The sequence below is a fragment of the Tinamus guttatus genome, unplaced genomic scaffold (assembly GCF_059628265.1).
Source record: "Tinamus guttatus ecotype Peru unplaced genomic scaffold, ASM5962826v1 Tinamus_guttatus_pri_ptg000163l, whole genome shotgun sequence".
Taxonomy (NCBI): Eukaryota; Metazoa; Chordata; class Aves; order Tinamiformes; family Tinamidae; genus Tinamus; species Tinamus guttatus.
Window position 1 is genome coordinate 38109 of NW_028288697.1, and position 21379 is coordinate 59487.

Here is a 21379-nt window from a genome sequence, read left to right on the forward strand (position 1 = left end):
TTTTAAAAAAGTTGCTTTCTATCCCACTAGTAATATATAACTAGGAAAGCATCATAGTATTAATGCAAAATATTGATAAAGAAGTAATTTCTATCCAGCAAGTCAGTAAGATGGAGCAAACTTCGCAGGCCTGTGTTGTGCTGTGCTCATGCAAGTGGTTTGTGCTGACGAGGGAGGTGGCTGGACAAACTGCACGCCAGGACGCAAGACTTTGGAAGCTGATAAACCCCAGATTGCTCCCCTTGCTGCGCCCTCGAGAGCAATTTGGAAAGCAGGAGATTACTTCTGTTACAATTAGCTCAGTGTTTGAATTACATGCTGCTGATGCTGCCTTGGGTCAGCTGCATGGTTTCAAATGAAGAATTCGCTGCTCCCAGGGCACCTCTGGTCCCTTCTCCACCCTCCCACTAAGGGCAAGGACAGGGAATAGCCCTGAAACCAGGGGGCTTCCACTCGTGTGACTCCTGTGTACACAGACCCTTCCTGAGAGCTGCTCTTTTCTCCTGCCTGCTAAAACCTGCAGGGACGGAGACTTCCCCAAAGCAGCTCACTGCTCTTCCCAAGTGCCAGAAAGGTAGGATTTCGGGGGGGTTTTGCACAAACTGCATCCTAATTTATCATTAAGTGACCTTTTCCCTGCCCTTTGCAAGCCCTGATGGTCTCTAACTTCCTATGTTTCTTTCCCTTCCTAGCTAGCTGCTGGTAAGTAGAAGCAGACACAAGGCTGCAATGAATACTTTGCTTTCTGATTTTACTTCTGATGCGATTATACAGTATATTAAATCATTCCTCCTCTTCCTTTCTTTGTCCCTTATTTAAGTTCTGTCCAAGCTTTCTTTCTTTCCCGTCCCACACCGTTTCCTCCTAACTGGCCTTGCACCAGCAGCTGATAAAACTTTTATCTAACCAGTTTCAACAATTATTTGGTCTCCTCCCACCTCTTCCTGTTTCTCTCCAAGCTTTCCTCATTTTTTAATTTTATTTATTTATTTTTGGTAATTTGTTACTTTATGTAGTAAACTACTGTTTTCTTTTATCGTTTTTGCAGTTTTGCACAGGAAGAGCCATCTCACCCCCATGATCCTGTAAGAATTGATTTTTCTGTTTGAGTTTTCTGTTTTCTATAAACTGCAGCTTATTGTAAAGCATTTTGCTCTGGGAAACAGCCTCCCTCCTTCATTTAGCAATAAATGTGTTTTTACCCTCCCTTTTTTTCCTGTTTGGTTTTTCCAGCTGCGTTTTGGTCACCTCTATCTTTCGTTATTTCACTTTTCCGTATCACAGCTTAGGTTGAGTCCTGTGTTTTCCCACTACGCTCCTCTTTCCCCAGTGCTTTGTGCACTAGTTTCCCACGCATTGACTTTGCTTTATAACTATTAGGTAGAATTTCTACTTCATCGAGTGAGACTACAATAGTCTTGTTATGTTTAATTTGATGAAAATAAAACTCCATATATATCAGAAATCTGCTTATTATTGTTTTAGAAATAGCTTGTTTTGCATAATATCTTCTAAAATAATATCTCTACTATTTTCTAGTAGAAAGTGAATAAATTCAACACTTTTTGCCTTGAAATACATACAGTAATTCCTTTATGGAAGTGAAGGAAGGGATTTTACTGGAAGACAGTAAAGAAGTTTGTCCAAAAACTCCTTAAAAACAAAACATACGAACAAAAGAAAAACCTGTCCGCAAGACAGCTGCTACCCACTATCTAGAACTAACTGCTCTTTGGTGTTGGAGGTATTTCAATAATTTATAATGATAATATGCTATTCAAAAGTTATATTCAAAGTAAAATATTAAGATACCAAATTTCTGGATTTCAACCAGCCGCTAACAGCTGTCTCAGGGGCTTTACCAGCACTGAGCAATATGCAGCTGATTCATCACGTGGTTTTAAGTACTACAGATTTATGGATTATCCTGAAATATATGTGGTCTGTCAGCTCTTCTGCTGTGCTGCATTTCAAAAAGCATCTGGCATCCTGTGCTTTGTGAAACTGACATTAAAACACGGAGAGCCACTGGAATCAGAGAAAAGGCATTCACTTTTGATGCTTTTATTTAAAACTTCCATGATTTTCAATTACGAATTGAATAGAATGTTCCTATTGTATCTTAAAGAGCAGAATTATAAATCAGAATTTTAAAACTAGTGGATTTTTTCTAGCAAAACAAGGATATTTTAGGGGATGAGTGATATAGCTGTTTAGCACTCAAGATCTGATCACACAGTAGGACTGTCTCGAGAACCTCTTATATGTTGGCATTGCCAAACAGAGCAAGCTTATGTATTTTAATACTCCTTAAGCATTGAGAAGTATTATTCTTTGAGGAAAAAAATAACTCTGTACACCCATGATATGAGGAAGCTTGTAGCTATTTAAAATAGGCTGGAAACAATATAGTCTGTGTGAACACCATCTATGAGCCCAGCTCCGTTGTTGTGAACGAACCAGCAGGGAATATCAATGCCATTCTTGGGATCTTTTCTGTAATCCTTCTGCCAGCCCCTAAAATAGGAAATAAAGTAAGTTTTCAAGCAGAAATTAGGCCGCGCTAAGGCAACGTCTGCCGAATTTGCTAAGACCAGGTTTATTTTCTTACCTTGTTACTGTCAGCTTGTTGTTCTTAATGATCATTGTGGCATCTGGTTTCTTGGGGTCAGACCCAGGATGAATTTCAAGTATGGTGAAGTCAATGGGGTGGAAAAACTGGCCTAGAAGCAGAAGGCAGTATTCCCATTTCAGGATGTTGTGTGTGTTCAAACAAACGAACACCCAAACCACAAAACTCCTACATTTGCTTTATGCAGTTGCTGTAATGAGCACAGATGCTGTTTGCAGAATGAATTACAGAGCCAAATCAGTGATGAGAAAAATGGGGAGGAGAGACGAAGTTTTTGCAACTGCAGCATGATGTAAGCACGTGTCACCTGGGCTTTTTTTGCCCAGCTGTTCTACTCTGAAGTGCATTCCAGACTTGAGAAGAGTAACTTCATAGCAGTTCATTATTTTCCACAGGGAGTGAACTTTCATATTGGCATTTTCTTGCAGAAAGCCTTTCATATCGGCATATTGAAATATTCATATTGAAATACTGAGTGTGCGAGTCATTCATGTGAGTCTGAGTGTGCTGCCTTTCTCTAATGTTGTAAGAGTAACTTGGAAGGCAAGAAAAAATGGCTGCTATTTGTGAAAGCTGACACTACTTCCCAGCAAAAATGCAGACCATCACACTCAGTTGTTGACAAAAAAACATAACTGGGTCAAAATTTTCATCCCTCAATTACCAGCCTTTCCTTCTATTAGAATAAGGAATAGGTTAGCTACTGTGTGGAAAATCCTAGGGGTTACAAGGCGTGCAAAGCAAGATGCTAACTGAAGCCTTACCTAATAATCCATGGGTCTGTTTAGATAGTTTACCACTGTCCAAAGTATAGAGTCCTAAGAAATCCTGGTGAAGAGGATGTTTCTTCCATACTTGGTGCAGAACAATAACAAAGGAGGCCCCGCTGCCCATTGAGAGCACCACATTTTTTTTTCTGTTAATTATCAAGGTTAAACTGAGGAAAAAAGAAAAAAGCTGATTTAGGGCAGTTTGTTCCACAGAATTAACAGCGATGAAAGGACCTGAGAAAAGAAATGCATCCAAAAAAACCAAGCATGGCTTTACAAACTGCACAAAGCCTTTCAAAATAAAGGTTGTACTGCTTAGCTTGGCCTGTGTGAATTTCTGTGTTCACAGGCAGATCAAGACTCAAACACAGTGCAAGAGGCTACCTTGCTTTTAAATCTGTCAGGAATTTTTTTTCAAAAATTACTCCTATGCAGCACAATTAATCACAGGTAAGTCAGTGCCATTTAGGTACAGTAATTCATACTCATTAATTATGCTGTTGATAAAGCCCTCACTTCTTCCCTGACACCTTTTTGTTTTTCAGACAAGAGGACTCCTGAACCGTGTAGGTCAGCTCCTAAGGGTCCAAGGGTAGTACTAGGGCAAAGGCAACCTGCCTCTGAGTGTGCAGGTGATATCACCAACAAGGCTGACATAATTAAAAGTATATATATAGTAAGTACCATGTATGAAGGACTCTTTTGCTCTTTCTGTTGCAGTTTCATGCTCGGAGAATATGACCGTGTTTCAGGTACACGGCAAAAATGTGGAGGAGGAGGAAGAGGTCCCATCATTCCTTTTTTTAAACTTTGTCTTGCACAGGTATAAATGATTCTACAGTAGAGAAGTCTCACAAAAAAATATACCTGCTCTCATGAGAAGCTGGTCCAATAATATTAAAGATTTCTACTTCTTAGAACGGAGATTGGTTGCAACACATAGTTTTATCTTTTGGAAGATTCCATTACTTCGTCTACATTTATTCCTTACGGGTTTGCTAGGCACTGTTGCATTAAGCGTGACACCAAATCTAGCTTTATTTGAGCTTTGCTAACAGAAAATTAGGGCAACTTTTGCTGTTATTTACTTCAAGGATAGAAATTTATGAGTTGACATTCAGCAGTTGTATATCAAGGTATGGAGCAGGACCCAGCAAGAACCAGTTTCTTTTCTATATTCAGACAATGTATCTTAAAAATATATTACTGATGAATGACAAAGACAAGTAATAGTGCAGGAACTTCATATTCTCTCTGTAAGCCTTACCCTTCTTGCTGTAGGGTGACCGAGTCGAGCCAGGTGAATCCTGTCTTTTCAGCACCGTTCTGAACTGTGATCTTCTCAGGAGTCACCATCAGTCTTATATTCAGATGCTTATTTGTAATGCCAAGCTTTCCAAAATAAGTATTCTGGATCTTAGAGTCATTGTTTGCTTTCTTATCACCAATAAGCTCTCCATTGACTGTGATACCTAATGGAAAAAGGAAATGTAAAATATTGCTTTATAGATAGGACCTGATCAACATGTGGCAATTTAACAACGGTTCCAGGAAACAAATACTTTGACTGTTTTGCTTGTGCCAAAGCAGAGCAAAGGATTAAAGCCACGGGGGCTGTCCTGTAGATTTCCACCAAGAAGGGAAGCACCTTATTGGAAATAACTCATTATTTCCTAGAGTACAAACAGCCTTTGTGCCATGACTCTCTCTGTGCTTGGTATTCCATGAAATGGCAACGTAGGGATTATTTTCTTCTACTTCCAATCATTGGAACAAGTTACACCTCTCAGCTCTCACAGTGGTTTTCAAGCAAGGTTAAGAAGATAATTTTCCTTCAGGGAGTGAAAACAACTCTGATAGATGTGCTAATGACACCTATCACAGTTATAGTAACTCCTAGTAAGTTTGCTGGAAAAAAAGCTTACACAGTATAAAAAGAGAGAAATTACCCTTAAATGTGAGATATTTAGTTGTAAGTATCCTAATTTACTAAATCTTAAAAACAAAAAAGCTCACCTGTAACTGGGTCCTTTATTAAATTTAACACAGCACCAGGGTTTTCATTGATATTGAAACAAATGGCATCTTCTTTTTGTGGCACGGCTATGATGAAGTGTGGGTCTCCATCGACTGTAAACGCAAATCACTAGTGTTTGCAAAGCGCTGCCCAAGCTCCGCGTCCTGCACGAGCGCTCAGGCTGTGGCAGTGACTCTGCTGCTGCCCCAGACCAGCTCCATCCTCGAAAGAAGTGAGGGGGTCCCCAGGGGGCTGCCACCACCTCCCCAGGCTGAGGTATCTCCTCCTTCCCCTCGTGAAACACCCATGCTGTGACCCCTGACCACTTCCAATTCGGTAGGTGGCTTCAGGATGGGCAACTCCAGTTTGAAGAACAGGTAACTCTTTTTGTAAACAACAATTATTATCTCTGAGAGCAATGAAAGTTAGAGAGAGGGCAGGAAATCTATTTGGGCAGAGAACAGGCAGTTACTATTACAAAGCCCAGCAAAGGGAGGGAGGACTGAGGAAATGATTGTAAATAATCTCAGTGTTCTATATATTAGTGATGCTTAAACTAAAATGCTAGCCCACTGGGAGCAAAAATGACTGCTTTTGTAGAAAGGAGTTTCTGAAAGACTGATTATAATGGTGCAGGTTAGCCTTAAATACCCTGTTTTTTCTTCCAAAGTAACTCACCACTAGTATACCATGGAGGGCTTAACGCTGATGTAACAATGTAAGATGGTGCTAGAGCTGTGGGGAATTGAAGAACAAAAATTGTCAGAAAAACAAACATCAAAATGGAATATTTACACACTATCTATGTGTTAAGGTACCGACAAATTAATATGATGTCTAAATTGCTAATTTCAAGTATAGTCTATGCAATAGTGGTTTGTACTCTTTTTAAATCAAGAAAATTTTCTGAGTGGACACAGATATCTTTTATAGGCTGGACTGCTCTGAGGGGTTCCACAAAGCCATGTTTGTAGCAATGCAAACATCCCAGATTTTAGCCAAAAGCAGAGTGAGAAATGTACCACCATCCAATGAAACCTTCTCGGGGTTTGGTATTTTGTTTTGTCAGAATGAACCCGAGACTTTTTAAAGACTTGAGAAAACTAGACAAAGAGAGAGAGAGAGAGTGATTGATCTCCAGAAAAAAAAAAAAAAAAAAACTTTCCCATTTCCAGAAAAGGCTCAAGCAGTGACCTGAAGAATCAATTTCTGTCTTACGCTCTTCTTTACATATAAGTAGCTGAAAACATTAACTAAACCAGAGATGCTGCTATCATATCCTGCACAATGAGTAATTTCCAGGAAGACGGAATTCAAGTCCATGCCCTGTATCTAGGACAGAGGTTTCAAGAAAGATGTCAGTTTGTCATTTACTCATAAAAGGCTATTTAGCTAAAACTTCTTCCAATCTGGTGTAGCTCAATCTTTAAAGATGTTTTTAGCATTTAGAGCAATCTGGCATCAGTTGTTTATAAATAAAGTTGTAAAGCCAGATGAAGCATCTTTTCTCTCTCCAGTCATTTCAGTTGTCTGAATCAGTTTCCTTTAACAGATGCTGCTTCATTCAGAAATTCAAACATATGACTTACCATGGTGAACTGCTGGGGCAGACGTTGCTGTAAATAAAACAATACATTATTTTAGAGGCCAGAAAGAGTAAATAACAATCTCTCCCACTTATTCTTTCTTTCAGCCAAAAGCCCCCTCGACCCTCAAACAATCTCCAAATTTTGTGAGTACATATACATTTTATTTTAAACATTCAAACTTAGTCAAGACCTTTAATTTATTTATTGCCTTTTTTTTGTACTGCAGCAAAGCAAACTATGAATGAAGTCAACACTGCATCAACAGGGAAAATGCAGACCCTTACGTTTCAGCAAAAATGTTGCTCCTCAAAAGCCATGAGAGTGACTTTATCCCCAGCGATCTCTAAGGAGGCAGAGTCACCTCCTCCTGCTCTTGCTGTCTCCTGTCATTCTATTCTATACTGCACTGCTGAAAGTGAGTAAAAATCATCCACCTGTTCCCATCGTTTTCTGCTCTTCTGCTCTCTTTACACTGTGAGAGCAAAGGCCTCTCAGGATGAAGAATCTCCTACACGGAGATACCTGGGAGTCCTGCAAAGTAACTCGGTTTTATCAGGCCTGACTGTTGCAATGCTGGGACACTGCAACTACTAGAGGTAGGAAGAGCCTTTTAACACTGAAAATTTGTTTAGAAAATTATCTAACCGAAAGTGTTTTAATGTAAACACAACATAGCCTCAATTTATTCACTCAGATTATTATGAAACTATATGTCATAGATCAAATAAATTATGTACAAAACCTACCTCCAAGAGGTATAAATAAAAGGTAAATTTAGTAAAAAACATACATACCTTCAGCTATCACCATGGATGGATAAGAAAGGGAAAAAAAAGAAAAAGAAAAAAAAGAAGTTTCAGTCATACAGCATGGATTGTAACACTGTTAGTTGGTATTCTAGAAATATATATAAATATATAGTTTGATGTTTCAGCTATATCTCTTTAGTATTTTGCAATTTCATATTTTTCTACAGATAAAATTGGATGTGTGCGACTGAACATAAACACCAATTTATTGAGCCTGAAGTTAATAATTAAACACAGTACTAAACGAAATGAGAACAAATTGTGCAATTTCAGCAGAATTACTTTCCTTTCTGCAATATACATAAATTCTGTGTCTATGCAAGTAATCTTGCATAAACCATGTATGTGCAAGGTTTAGAAGGTAGATTTTTCAGATGCATGTTTAAAACTGTGCCCCATGTAATAGCCTTTCTGTAAGGCAACACCCTAGGAACACCCGGGTTCTAAAGGGTGAAAATGCCTCTACCTTCAGTGGGTTTATCAGCAATCCCAGCTTGATTTTCCAAGTCTTCTGGCTTTGTCACCACCATGGATGTCAGTGGCGTTACAAAGTTGTATTTTAGTGAGAGATCCAGGGCTTCAGCTGTAAGATTCTCCTTTTCTTCTCCTGTAGCTGCAATGCTGAATGTAGAGAGAAACTGCTAGCATCAATGATTGCTAAATTGCTCACCGAACTCTGGATCAAATATCTTTGTCAAGCTGAAGTCACTTCTCTGCAGCTGATTTATCAAGAGGGAATATTTGTTGCATTCTAAGATCAGTTCTGATTCCAGTGGATATCTGGGAGCTGGCAAAACTGTGCTATGTATCTACAACATTCTAAATTGCTTGATTTGCAATTTGGAAAGGGATTTTGGAGGTAGGGAGGAGAAGAGGTTGGGAGAGTTATTCTACCTTTCCTTTTAATTTTCTATTTGCACCTCAATCCAATGATGGGTGAAAACAGGCAAGTAGTTCTGAACTGCATATTCACATCTCAGTAGTTGCAGCAGGCAAACTACCTAATCCTTTCACAGAAGATGTTACTCTAGATACAATTACCGTTTTTCCAGTAGTTGCTCAATGGTGAGATAAGCCCACAGCCTTTCAATGTAATCCCCAAATATGTATTGTTGTTCTTCAAAAGCTTTAGCCGTTTGTTCAGCATCTTGATGTGTAGTAAAGGACAGGGCATCTTCAGGCTGTTAGAAATAAGGAAACTTCTGTGCATCACAAATATTCACGAACTTGCAGAATCCTTCAGCCAAGAGCTTCACATTTGAAAACCTTTCTAAATTGAAGAATATTCTGGTACTATTCAGATGCAAGCATTTGCCCAAGAAACTTTGAAATTTCTATCAGTTTTGTATGTGCCATTTTGATTCCTTATAATTTGGCTAGGTAGAATTTCAGGTATTTTTATTATAATGCCTATTTTCAGGCATTTTGCATAGCAAGGAAATACCTTAATCAGTTAAAGAAATCCATACTTACACCTTCACCTTTCACATCTACAGTCAAGCTGTTCTGGTTATGGTCTGTAAAGCGCCCAGCCACCACAATCTCAGACCCATCATAGAAATGTTTAAAACTGTTTTTAGTTAGGTCAGATATTTCATTTTCTGGGTAGTTTAACTCCACATCTGTAAGCATGGGTCTGGACACCTCATCATAAAAACCCTACAGGATTCAAAAAAAAAGAAAGGAAAAATATTTAAATAATGTTTGCTTCTTTAATTCATAGTTAGATTCACACCAGGAATATCTTGCTGAAACTGTATTGTATAGGAGATAAGTAAATAGCCAGTTAAATCTGAGAGGAAAAGCCTAAAAATATATATAAATAATGCAAATGAGAGAGGACATACAAACTCTCCAATTTCTGGAAGAGAAGGGGGAAAAATATCCAAGAGCAATGTGAACAATGTGGATGATGGGTCACATCAGATAAGCCCCAAACTTCCCCCTGTTTGATATAAGTTCCTAGACCTCTTCCTTTGAGAGCCTGAAATGACAGTGTAAATTGAAGGACAGCAGGCAGAGCTTGCAGTGAAGTCCAATACCCAGATTCTTCGGGCATTTATTCCAGCGCATGCTGACGGAATGAGAGAAGCCAAAAATCAGCTCTTTGCTGCCTGCACCCACTGTCATTTCTTGTATGACCATAAAATGTTTCAGAAGTGTGGTGCAAAACACCTGCTTGCAGCAAGTCCCTAAAGACAGACAGTCTTTCAGCTCTGCCACTCTTCCCTTGCTATGACATTAGCTACATGATCTGTGAGTTGTGGGGTAGTGACTGGCACACACCAAGGTGTCCTTCAGAACTAAGCCTTGTATCATCCCATGACAAATTTTTAACCCTCTTCTACAGACCAGGGCATCTTCCTTTCATGGTCATTCCATTTTCTGGTTATTTAAGAGAAGGAGAGTATGAAATGCAGTGAGTGTTCTGATTACAGCAGACTGAATGTCTCGGAACCACAGTATACTCTGGGCTTCCTGATTATTTGAAAATAAAATGTCTCCATAGTTATCTGAATTAATCTATCTCTGTTCTAATTTAAAGGATGATTATTGTACCTGAAGTTGTAAAGCTGAATCAGAGTCAGGATAAATCCGGCGGGCCAATCCTTTATTCTCCAGTGCCATCTTCTCCAAGAAGTTGTAGTCAACACCATAGCCAAAACCAAGGTTGTATAATGGATATTTTCCTTCAATGGCTTTTTTCACAAGTGTTTGAATTTCCTGGGTGTTTGATATGCCTGCCAGAAACAAAATACTTTGTTTCCCTATTGCTTTTGTAAATAGGTAAACATAACATAAAATGAAATGTGGATAGTGATGCTTAGATTTTTTTTTTTTTAAGAGGCATCATCAGAGGCTTGTTTTAGTGATGTAGTGGCATCTAAATCATGCAAAGAATCAGGCCAATGCCTCCACAAGTCAAAGATGGTGGCCAGTTTTGTGAGCACTTTTCCGCAGGTGAATTCATTTATTATTTCAGTGAACAGGAACTTACCTACATTTGGTTGCCCATCTGTTAGCATGATAATTATAGAAGCACTTCTCTTGGGCACGAGGTTTTCTTCATGAGCAGCATTCAGCATTTCAATTCCCCTCATTAAACCACCATGTAGATTTGTCACTGTGAGGTAAACACAGAAATTTGGTTTCAACACAGATGGTCAAATTTAGGACTGCTTTACACTGGAAACTGATGAGGGGTTATGTGGAGGAACAGACATGGAATGAGTAAGGATTATCCTCACTGCAGGCAAATGTACCTTGGAGTGTGCTCTAAAGCTGTGTGCTTTAAATTCTCTTCCCTCCTTTCCCCCATGACACAAACTGCTGCAGGTGGCCTCAGGTCACGCTCATGCATCAGTGATCAGAAAATTTGGCCTCACTCATAAAAATACAATGCAAAATTGCCTGGTGTTTTAGAATGTGAGTGGGAAGAGTCCCAGTGATGCATCCATCTATTTCTAATTCCTTTTAACAGGGACCCCTCTGTTTGATAAATCCATGTAAACTATTCAGGTTTTGTGGCTTTTCCTTAAAACTTGTCCACTGCTCAATTCTTTTGATTTTTTTTTTGCTCATTTTTTTCTGAAGGAGAGAACCTCAAGACAGTAAGTGCTTCTTAACCCTTAATCCTTGGATGAAATCTGCAGTAGTATGTTCAAAGATTGAACTCATAAATTAACTTAGCAACCCGACCTATTTGCAAGTCCAGTGAAGTACTTACAGCCATCAGCGATAATGCCCCGAACAAAATTCCTTGCTTCATCCAAATTCTCAGGAGTGGCCTTGATTAAAGATTCTTTCCAGGTGTGTACTTCACTACCAAACAGTATGAAATTGAAGTAGTCCTCATGTTTAATATCATCTAAGATTTTCAGAAGTGCTTCTCTTGTCTATAAAAGCAAAGAAATTTCAATTGATTTAATTAGTAGAAATTCAGTTGATCAGAAATGGACTTTTACAACTTGTACATGATTAATCTTTCAAGGCTTTATTTTGTTTTGCCTACACAGTATGTCACGCACGATTCTGAGCTTGATTCTGCCCTTTTTGGTTCTTGGGTCTACTTCAGAGTAGTGAAATCAGCAACTTGCAATTACATCTGGTAAATCTATGTAGCCGAGAAGAAAATCAGGTCTTACATCAGTGCTGACTGCTTACACTGATCTAGGTATTTTGAAATAATAAAATATATAAATAAGTAAAATATAAGCTAAATATATAAAATTTTGTTCTGTGTTAACACTTCAAACTACTGCTTTTGGTAGTGAGCATCAGCAAGATCACAGCACAAGCAGCTGCTGTAGCTTCAGCAAAATGTTCTGTTGAGTCCATTCACACCCCCTCCACTTTTTCACTAGTGGCCATTCAATGAGGATTTTATACTTATGTAATAACTTACCTGTTGTATTTCTCTTCCAGACATTGAGCCACTAGTATCTATTACAAAAATTACATTCTTGGACAAGTTTGGAAGATTTGTTGGTGCAAAGAAGTGCACAAAGTAGCCATTGACAATCTGAAAAATAAAGATAAAATCCAGAAAAATACTTTACTTTGAACTTGCCTCATCACTAAAGACTTGCCTGGAGATCACTGGGGCTGTGTCTGTCCATGGTTACAGTTAATGTGTATGCTAAGCTATCCAACAGTTCAACAATGATGTCAGCTAATTTACCTGCAAGTTATCTGGAGTTGTTCTCTTCACATCGTATTTTACAATAAGATCTCCATCCAAGACAGACTGTGAGCCACTTGCACCTGTGCGCTGCTGATCAAGGGTTGGTTTGAAAGAGACAGACCCCTGGGGAAAAAAAGAATATCAGATGTGAGTATTAATAGCTGAAAATGTTCTACAGAACCAAAGAAGCTTATGTTTATGTATAAAGACCAGTATATTTATATTCAAAGGCAAGGAAATAATCTGTTTTATCAGGTCAGGCATTAGTTTGTATTCATACTTACGAGATGTGAAGTATAAAACGGTGCTACACAGAGCACTTGTTCCTATTTTTTTCTTTCCACTCATCCCCAGTTCAGCCCTCCAGCCTCAATAGCCTCCTTTTTTTGACAGGGCCATTAGGCAGCCTATGCCTTGGGACTTCTCTTAACACCTCTGTGCTTGCTAAAACTGCTACCAACTTAGCTCTTCTGTATGAATATTCCAGTTGCTTTTAGCTACTGCTGAGGGACAAAGACTATTAACTCAGGTAACGCTAACACAACCACGTGGCTTCTGCACAGAACAGAGATGGCCATAACCTCACTATGTTGGAATTCGGAGATCACTGGTATAGATAAAACTTTACTGCACTTTCTAGGTGGTGGTGTTCTTTTGTTTTTTCCCTCCCACCTCTATAATTAGCCAAATCAGTACTTTTGCATCAACATTATGTCTGTAACTGTAATATGTAAATTATGAATGTTGCTACTTTTCCTACCTTTTTTCCTGAAGAAGTTTTTCTAAGGATATCTTGTAGGTCATTGGTGATGAATGTCCCTTCTGCTTCCAGATCACTGATACCTTGGGGCTCAAAGATATCTACTTCAATCTGAAATATTAATTGAATATTCATTGTTATTGATTAGTGTCAAGACAGCCATTTACAGGAGGATCATCAGGTAACCGTTGTTGTGAAATAGCGATTTTTCTTAAAAGCAAAAGAAAATTACTTTCGTAATTCAAAACTGAAGTCTACACCTACTGTTTTATCAAACATGCCATCAGCCAAACGGCGCATATTTTTTCTATATAGAACTACATTAAAAACAGGAAAATATTTATAGAAATATAACTTGTTTGAAAATTAGTTACTGGAATTTTGTCAAATGTCAAATAAACACTCAAGTTGTATGACTCAGCCATTAGCTGTGAACCATGCCCAACTTTGACCTATACTTTAGCATGTCTTTTGTCAGGTGTTCTAAGTAATTCTTTAAAAATTCTTATGCAGGATGTGTTTTGCGATGATTCTAACCTTCTTGCGATGATTCTAGTGTTTTCTGAACACACACAGGAGAAACACTTTGCCCTACAGATGAGAAACACTTTGCCCTACAGATACAGCCCTACAGGTTTTAGCTGGGCAGATAAGAGCACTCAAAGACAAGTTTTGGCCCACACAAACCATTCTAGAATGTGCTGTCTGTATTCCTGTAATTGCACTCAAGGTAGTTTCATGGTGGGGTGAAAAAGGTGCATGTTATGCTGTGAAGGCACTTGTGAAAGAGCTATTAGTCTCTTCTTCTGTCCCAAGTCATCTTAATGGCTTTTTCAGGTTCCAGTGTATGTAGGAACTCAACCAGCCTCAGACTTATAAATAAAAAAACTGCTATGATGCAAAATGGTGGAGCCCCCACACAGTTCATTAGAAATATTACTGTGAGTCTTACACTCCTCTGTGAGCCAGTGGGAATGACTGTGACATTCTGCTTTCCACAGATGTACAGAATCTTGTCATCTCTTAAGTTGAAGCACTAGATTTGATACAATTAGCCATTTACCTCAAAAATTCTGACAAGCTGCTTTGGTTTTACTTTGATGAACATCTCATATTTCCCGAAGTGGCGCTTCAGCAGTTCCTCGTATGTGAGTTCAAAAATGACTTTGCTGGCTGCTGCAATGTTAACTGAGACACTGAATCTTTCTGTCTTTCTTCCTGAAGCCCTGTATTAGTTAAGTGGATATGAAAAAAAAACAAAACAAACAAAACCCACAGTATCTTTACTCTCTTTTACGATATTAAGGGCTTGGGGAACTTGATGTGGTTCAACTTTCACAGAGGAGTGTAACGAAGATGTGATTTTTTTTCCATCTGTTCCTAAACCTATGCTCAAACAGAACAGAACTTATTCAAGTGGCCCAGTGCTTAATCACAGGAGCAGGTCATACAAAATCAGTAACAGTGGGAGAAAGAATCTTTCCAAAACTGCTGATACAGCCCAAGTTATCAGAAGTTCTATCTCCCTTTTTATAATTTAGCCTATAGTAACTTAACAGTTGCTCTTGTGCACTGTAAAACACGGACTTCAGAAATCTGCCACAGGAAGGTATTACCAATTTCCTGACTTGCTGTAGGATTACGGTGTGGAAGCCGTGCATAGCACTCTTACTTGACAAGACCGGCGGTCTGTCCCTGCGAAACAGCTTTCTCATATTGCTTTTTTGCAACTTCTTTTTCCTTTATATTTCCAGGGTAAGTGACACCATCAATTGTCCTAGAGGTAGAATAAATATCTAGTTTAGTTGAATGGCTTGCATGGATACATTGAGAATTATAATAGGCAGTTCACTTTTTGCTAAAATTCTTTTGTTAAAAGGTTTCCTAAACTTTCAGCAACCTGGTCTTGCCAGGATTTAACCACTCTCTATTAAGCAGGAACCAGCCTTCCCTATGACTTCAGCTGAAATGAAGAGCTCTGTGGTCAGTATCTTAGAGAAACTAAAATAATTCTTACCCTGAAAATGAATTAGGTCAAAACTAGTGCGATAGTATTTATACCTGCCAAATTCCTATATTTTAGCAGCTTGGTCATCTTGTTTCATGTAACAGCAAGATGACTGTCTAGTTGAGATTCATCTTTCCAAACGTAGCTGTCTACACTGGAGTATTTCATTCTTAAACTTGGTGCTATTAAACAAACATTTCTCCTGTGAGATTGATCTCATCCTAAAATAGAAGTTCTAGGCTAAAGTAGATTAAATATGTCCTAAAAATGACTATTTCTCTCCACTGAAAATAAAACAGGCATAGTGTGACCAGCTGAGACAGAGACATCTAAGCTAAATGAGATAATTGTGTGAAAACTGCATATGATTCCAGCTAAAGTAACAAATGTAGAGAATAATACCCTCTATTTCCTGTCTTTTGTTTTCCAGATTTTTGGCTATTATACTCCAATACAATTCTAAAATGAAGAGATAAATTGAGCTATAACGCCATCAGCAAGATTAGGCAATGGAACATTTCTAGTTTGGTAACACCAGAGCAAAATAAGCAATATTTATGACAATGTGAATGGATCCCCAGAGCAGATCCCCCATTCCCTTAGAGGCATGGATGATGATGTATTGGTCATTTTTTCTATAGATGGACCAATGTTTGAATATCCCCAAATATCTTGCATGTTTAGTTAATAATACTGAAAAATTGCCCAAGAGACATTTAGAAATCTATCAATAGCAAAGTAAAAATTAACATTCTAGTTCAATTTCTCCCAGTTATATTCAGATGTGGAGTTTATTCTAGAAGTATTGTAGCTATTACACACATGCTGAAGTTGGTAATGAAGGCAGTCTTCGGGAGCTCAACATCAAAGACGACTTCTTTGTGCACGTTTCCACGATTGATAGCTTCACTGGTGATGACATTGCGGGCAAATCGCGAAGTTATTTTACTATCAATTTTCATGCTATAGATTTCTATGTCATTGACAACCTGTAGATTGAAAACACGACAAAAGAACTGTTACACTGATGTCTCTGACACAGACATAATGACTTTTTGGAAAATAAATCACTGTAGGGCACTCTATCCTTCCAATGCATAAAAGCACTAACCATGTTCATAAGGATTGGGGCATAGCTGTGTTTCCTTAGGTACCTGTAATACTTCCACTATGGTGCTATTCCATGAATCATAACTAGAGCTTATTTAACAAAATGTTACCAATGAGGGAGACACATTGTCATTATAAGAACTGGTTTTCCCTCTCCTGGACTGCCTTTTGTGTGTGACTACTCGAAGGGAGACAGCACAAGCACGTACAGAGTGTTGGTCTGTTCATGACTGCTGTTACCAGCTGAGGAGACAACTCTTGGAACAGACAGTCATTTTGTTACAAAGGGATCAAAGCAATTCCACGTGGACTCCAAATTCTGCTTTATGTTATTTTCAGTTTTCTCATGGTCAGTTGGCAACACGGGCTCATTTTTCTTAAGCAAGGAAATGGGTAGGACAACATATATTTTCTTTGAATGTTCAGGTGCAGTGTTTCTGGAGACTATAAAAAAGTAGAGGTAACAACAGACATGACTCCGGAGGCAACCGCAGCAACAACGTTTGCTGCTTGTGGCAAAACAGCACTGGAAGAAACCTTGTGACTTTTTTTGTTTTGTTTTGTTACACTAGGCCTGATCTCAGGCTGGTTAAGTAGGTCTCCAAACATGGCTGAAGTGGAGTCCAGGTGCCAAGCAGAAGCAGCCTCAGAAATCAGGCTTCACACCCTCCTCAGAAATAACTAAAACAACACAAAATGGATTTCTGTGAGAGATGCAGTGGTGGCTTCAAACAGTTTTGCTATTTATTAAGATACACTGTGACTTTTTTTTAACATTTGTGCAGGAATTTCTATCAGAGCTTGGAAAAGAACTGTCTAGTTGTCCTAGTGCCCAAAACAAGCAACTCTGCACTATTCCCTTTGCCACACATAATGAGACTGGGTTCACGGTGCCATGCTGTAAACACAGTATCTTCTTCTCACTGTTATTTGAATCGTTCATAGCAGGCTCAGCAAAACCAAGCTTTCATTACAAGGGAGACTACTCACCAAGTCATTATCAGCACTTCGCTTCTGCAAGACAAAAAAAAAAAAAAAGACAGTAAGAAAAAAGGTCATCACTAAGGCAGAAAAGCTACATTTAAAAATAAATTACTAAGCAGCTATGCTTCCAAGTCAAAAGAAATTTTCCAAGAGGGAGCAGATGTCAAAAAGGTCCTTATCAATAAACTGAACCTTGATTCACCCTTCTGTCATTGCAACATATTGCATGTAATTTTTAAGGTGTAAAAATTGGGTCTGGTTGTAGAAGAAGATCTAGCAGAAATTTCAGGGAAGAGCAAATGAGGTGTTCAGAGCAGGTGAAATTATTTTGCTTCTAGTATCCTCAGTCCTGGTGAATCTTTTGGTTGTGATTTGGTATCAGTGCACTTTAAATACTGTGGCCTTGGAAGCTAAGCTACATTTTAAAGATAGCTGATTTTTTATTTTCTTTAAACTACCCTTAATAAGTTTCCTCCATTCAGCTGAAAAATAATTATGGACAGCCTGAGAAATGAGGTGGGAAAAGTCTGAATGTACAGGGTCATTTATATTTAAATGTTACTGAGACTACAGAACACACTAAAATCTGCTTAATATTGTTTCTTTGAGGCCTCTGTGGAAGACTGCATGTATATTTGCTATATTTGCTCCCACAGCAGATGCAAATAACAGCTCCACAAAAACATGATGTATAGTCTCGTGTTAAAATAGTGGTTTATGTAAATCGGGGAAGAGCGCTGTTTCAAAGTGAATTCCTGTAAGTTCAACAGCAAAGTCCTTATCTCTTTTGGCTTTAAGAGCCTCCTGGTTTACATTTTGTGCAACATTGGCTTTTCAGGTTTACATAGCCCACCAAAGGGGCAAATACACAGAGATATCCAATCAACACATCTTGGATACCTTTTAATACTGCAGTAACCTTTTGCAGCTGAGACTTACAGAGGATTTTGTTTGTTTTTCCTTAAGATATCTATATATAAATCCATGGCAATGCACAAATTTGGGCAAGGCTTCTCAGATTTTGTGTCGCTCTGGCCAAGAAAAAAATCCTCTCTGTGTACTTGCTGTCTGCATTTATATTTCAAACTGTTATCTCCACACTAGTGATTTCTATCTTTACCTATCTCCCGTTTGTTTCCTTTCCTGTTTTTTTTTTTTCATTTTTTTCAGTGGCTCTGTAGAGTTAACTACCATTCAAATCCTTCCTTTCCAAAACTGAAATTATCTTCCCTGCTACTGACCCTATTTCTCCTTTCTCCATGGCTCTAGCTTTTTCATTTCTCTTTTCTGATGATACACCTATCCCTAAGTGGAAACTCCTCTCTAACCTCCTGCAATTGCCTTGAAAACGGAGCTGCAGTTGAGGACAGTGCATATATGAGGACATATTTATGACTCTGGCCCTCTTATATAGTTTTCACTAGAATACAATCAACCCCCAATTTTTCTACTCCTTTTTCTTCCTGCATGTTTGGTTCAAATGAATGGTTTCCGTTCCAGCTTTCTGAACACCAAAGCAAGCAGTGGAGTTGTCGCACTGTTTTAACAACACTCATGACACAGTATTTGCAGAGGGAAGTAGTGCCTTTTATTAGATCAACAGCTAGATCTCTTATTAGTCTGATAAGTCCTTTTCTTTTTTCTGATTGTATCTGTCAGTCTAATAAAAGATACTATCTTTTTCTTGCAAATTGCATCACCGAAGAAGATGCATCTGAGTTGTCATTATAGTTAATGATTTCCCATTGTAAAACACAAACTGTGGTACGGATTTGGGAAATGAAAAGCTGAAATTTTCTCAAACATTAGTTTGCTTTGAACAAATTCTTCCTTCAAGTGAACTTAAACTAGCTTTAGAGCATAAAATTTAAATAAAATAAAATAAACCTGTTCTTTAGTTATAATACAGATAAATTCTGCAATTGTTACTACGGCCTCCTAAATTAAAAAATATCTGTGTGTTATTTTTACAAAATAACTGTTGTGCAAGCTCTAGATTAGAACAACAGGTTCTATGGATTTTGGAAGAGTTTTGCATAACTTGATTGCATAACTATTTTTGGGTGCACTCTGCCATTATCTTTGGAAAAGAAAATACAGAAAGGTCTTTCAGTGAAAGGTAATAGTAGCTTTGCACCTGAGCTGATTCTTTACATTCTTAATGATGCACTTGGATGTAGACAAGAACTTCACTAATATTAACGTTATTTTAACCTATGTGGGCAGAAAATGATGGTGTCCCATGAAAAAATATACTTCCTGCAATTCTAGAACAATATGAGATTTTAATATATTACTTGTGTAATTACAGTTCTCTGATAAAAATATATTACAGTATTCCACATACTTAGAAGTGTACTCACTATCAGAATGCTTTATTTTCAGTTCAGCAACAGTGACAAATTCTGCTTTTGATTAATATTGTCTTGTCATAGCAACAGCAAAGAACATGGGTGCAAGCAATATATAGAAATAGGAAAGAAAATTAGAGAAAAAAAGAAATTTGCTCTTAAGAAAACAGGGAAAGTAAAGAGGGCTCTGACTACTGAAAGAAGGCCTCATTTTAAAGTTTGGGAACCAAATTACTGCATAACCAAAAGATTTGGCAGAAACTATAGAGTTAACTTGTAGTGACTTCCAGGAATGCCTAACACTGAAGGAGGTACTTGCATGTGTTCCTATGTATGTGGGAAAAGGAGGGCCTGAAAGTGAGTGCCCAGTTGACAGCAACAGCCCAAGGAATGCTAAATAGAAATGGAAATCCCAGAGAAGAGACCACAATGCAATTAAACTGGGAAAACTGAACTTTCCTATGGGACCTATGTAGGAGTTTCTCTACGTAGACTGAGGGTCATTTAAGAGAGGCTCTATCATTGCTACCCATGCTTTGAATAAATGGTCCTAGTGGTAGTTTTTAATCCAGCGAAAAAAAATACCATTCTTATTAGCTGTGAAACACAGAGACACAAGTGAGCTTTAAGTGTTTTGATTTGGATTGTCCAAGTTTCAGCAAATTTAGACCTGCTAGTCATACCTATCTGACCATAATTTTAAAGACAGCATAAAGATGAGCAGCCACGTACCAGACTCAGCCACATTTTATCACTATCACCTGCTCAGGGGAACTTAAACAGGGACAGGGACCGAGAGTGACTTCTTGATTTCAACAAAATTACATTTGCATAAAACACGTGATGAAGAATCACATGGGATTCTTCTGGGAGAAGACTCAATCTTTTCTGCAGTGTTTTGCAAGTACTGATGGACTACAATACACAACTTCCTCCCTTTCTCAGTTAGAAAGGCTTTAGCATTAGGAGAAATACAGAGACCAACAAATAGTATGTTAAGCAGGAGGAAAGAGCTACCACATTATATCTAGGCTGCATAAAGGTTAAACAGTATAAATCCATGGCATTCCTAATTTGCAGCTATAAACCTCAAGCTGATTTCAAACCATTAGCTATGGTATTAGCCTTATTTTCGAAGAATTTTCATCTCTATGCCAGCACCCGCTGTTTCAGACGACTAAATAAAAGACCGCTAGAGTATCTGTGGCTATGTTTAGGTGATGATGATGGGAAAGGAAATGGAGGTAAGCGAGCCCATATGTAGGGATCTTCAAAGCCAACTCAGAACTGAGGCTGGTTATAGGTAAAGTGCCTGAAACATCGAGCCCCAGGTCTGATCTTGTGTCTGCCGATCCCAGCGAGCACGAAGCTCCTCGGGCATCACCGCAGGAGGTCCCCGATGGCTGATGCATCGCAGGAAGGTAACCCACGAAGCATGGGAGCCCCACACACAGCTGGTCACTTACCTTGACGCTTCTGAAAGGGGGGATCAAAAAGTCTGGTGATCCAAAGGCAGGAATCAATAATAACAGACAAAGCAATAGATGCTTTTCCATTTTGGAAAAAAATAAGCTATTCTAATCTGAAGGATACAGGCAAATAAATAACATTTTGTTTACAGAGTGTTAATAAATAACCAGGCCTGAGAAGCGGGGTTAAATATTT

At 38.4% G+C, this 21379-nt stretch overlaps 1 protein-coding gene across 1 annotated transcript; it reads right to left on the bottom strand.

Moving 5' to 3' along the window:
- Positions 1 to 2384: 2384 nt before the first annotated feature.
- Positions 2385 to 21272, bottom strand: LOC104565245 (inter-alpha-trypsin inhibitor heavy chain H3). The gene is made up of 19 exons (XM_088522755.1): positions 21181 to 21272; positions 17370 to 17393; positions 16092 to 16258; positions 14934 to 15038; positions 14325 to 14487; positions 13262 to 13372; positions 12499 to 12624; positions 12223 to 12339; positions 11545 to 11713; positions 10816 to 10941; positions 10377 to 10558; positions 9291 to 9476; positions 8859 to 8998; positions 8278 to 8438; positions 5419 to 5532; positions 4670 to 4874; positions 3397 to 3569; positions 2612 to 2723; positions 2385 to 2517 (listed from the first exon to the last, which is right to left on the bottom strand). Exons 1-19 carry the CDS (start codon positions 21268 to 21270, stop codon positions 2388 to 2390), a joined length of 2601 nt encoding a protein of 866 aa, XP_088378881.1. The 5' UTR covers positions 21271 to 21272; the 3' UTR covers positions 2385 to 2387.
- Between the last annotated feature and the right edge of the window lie 107 nt (positions 21273 to 21379).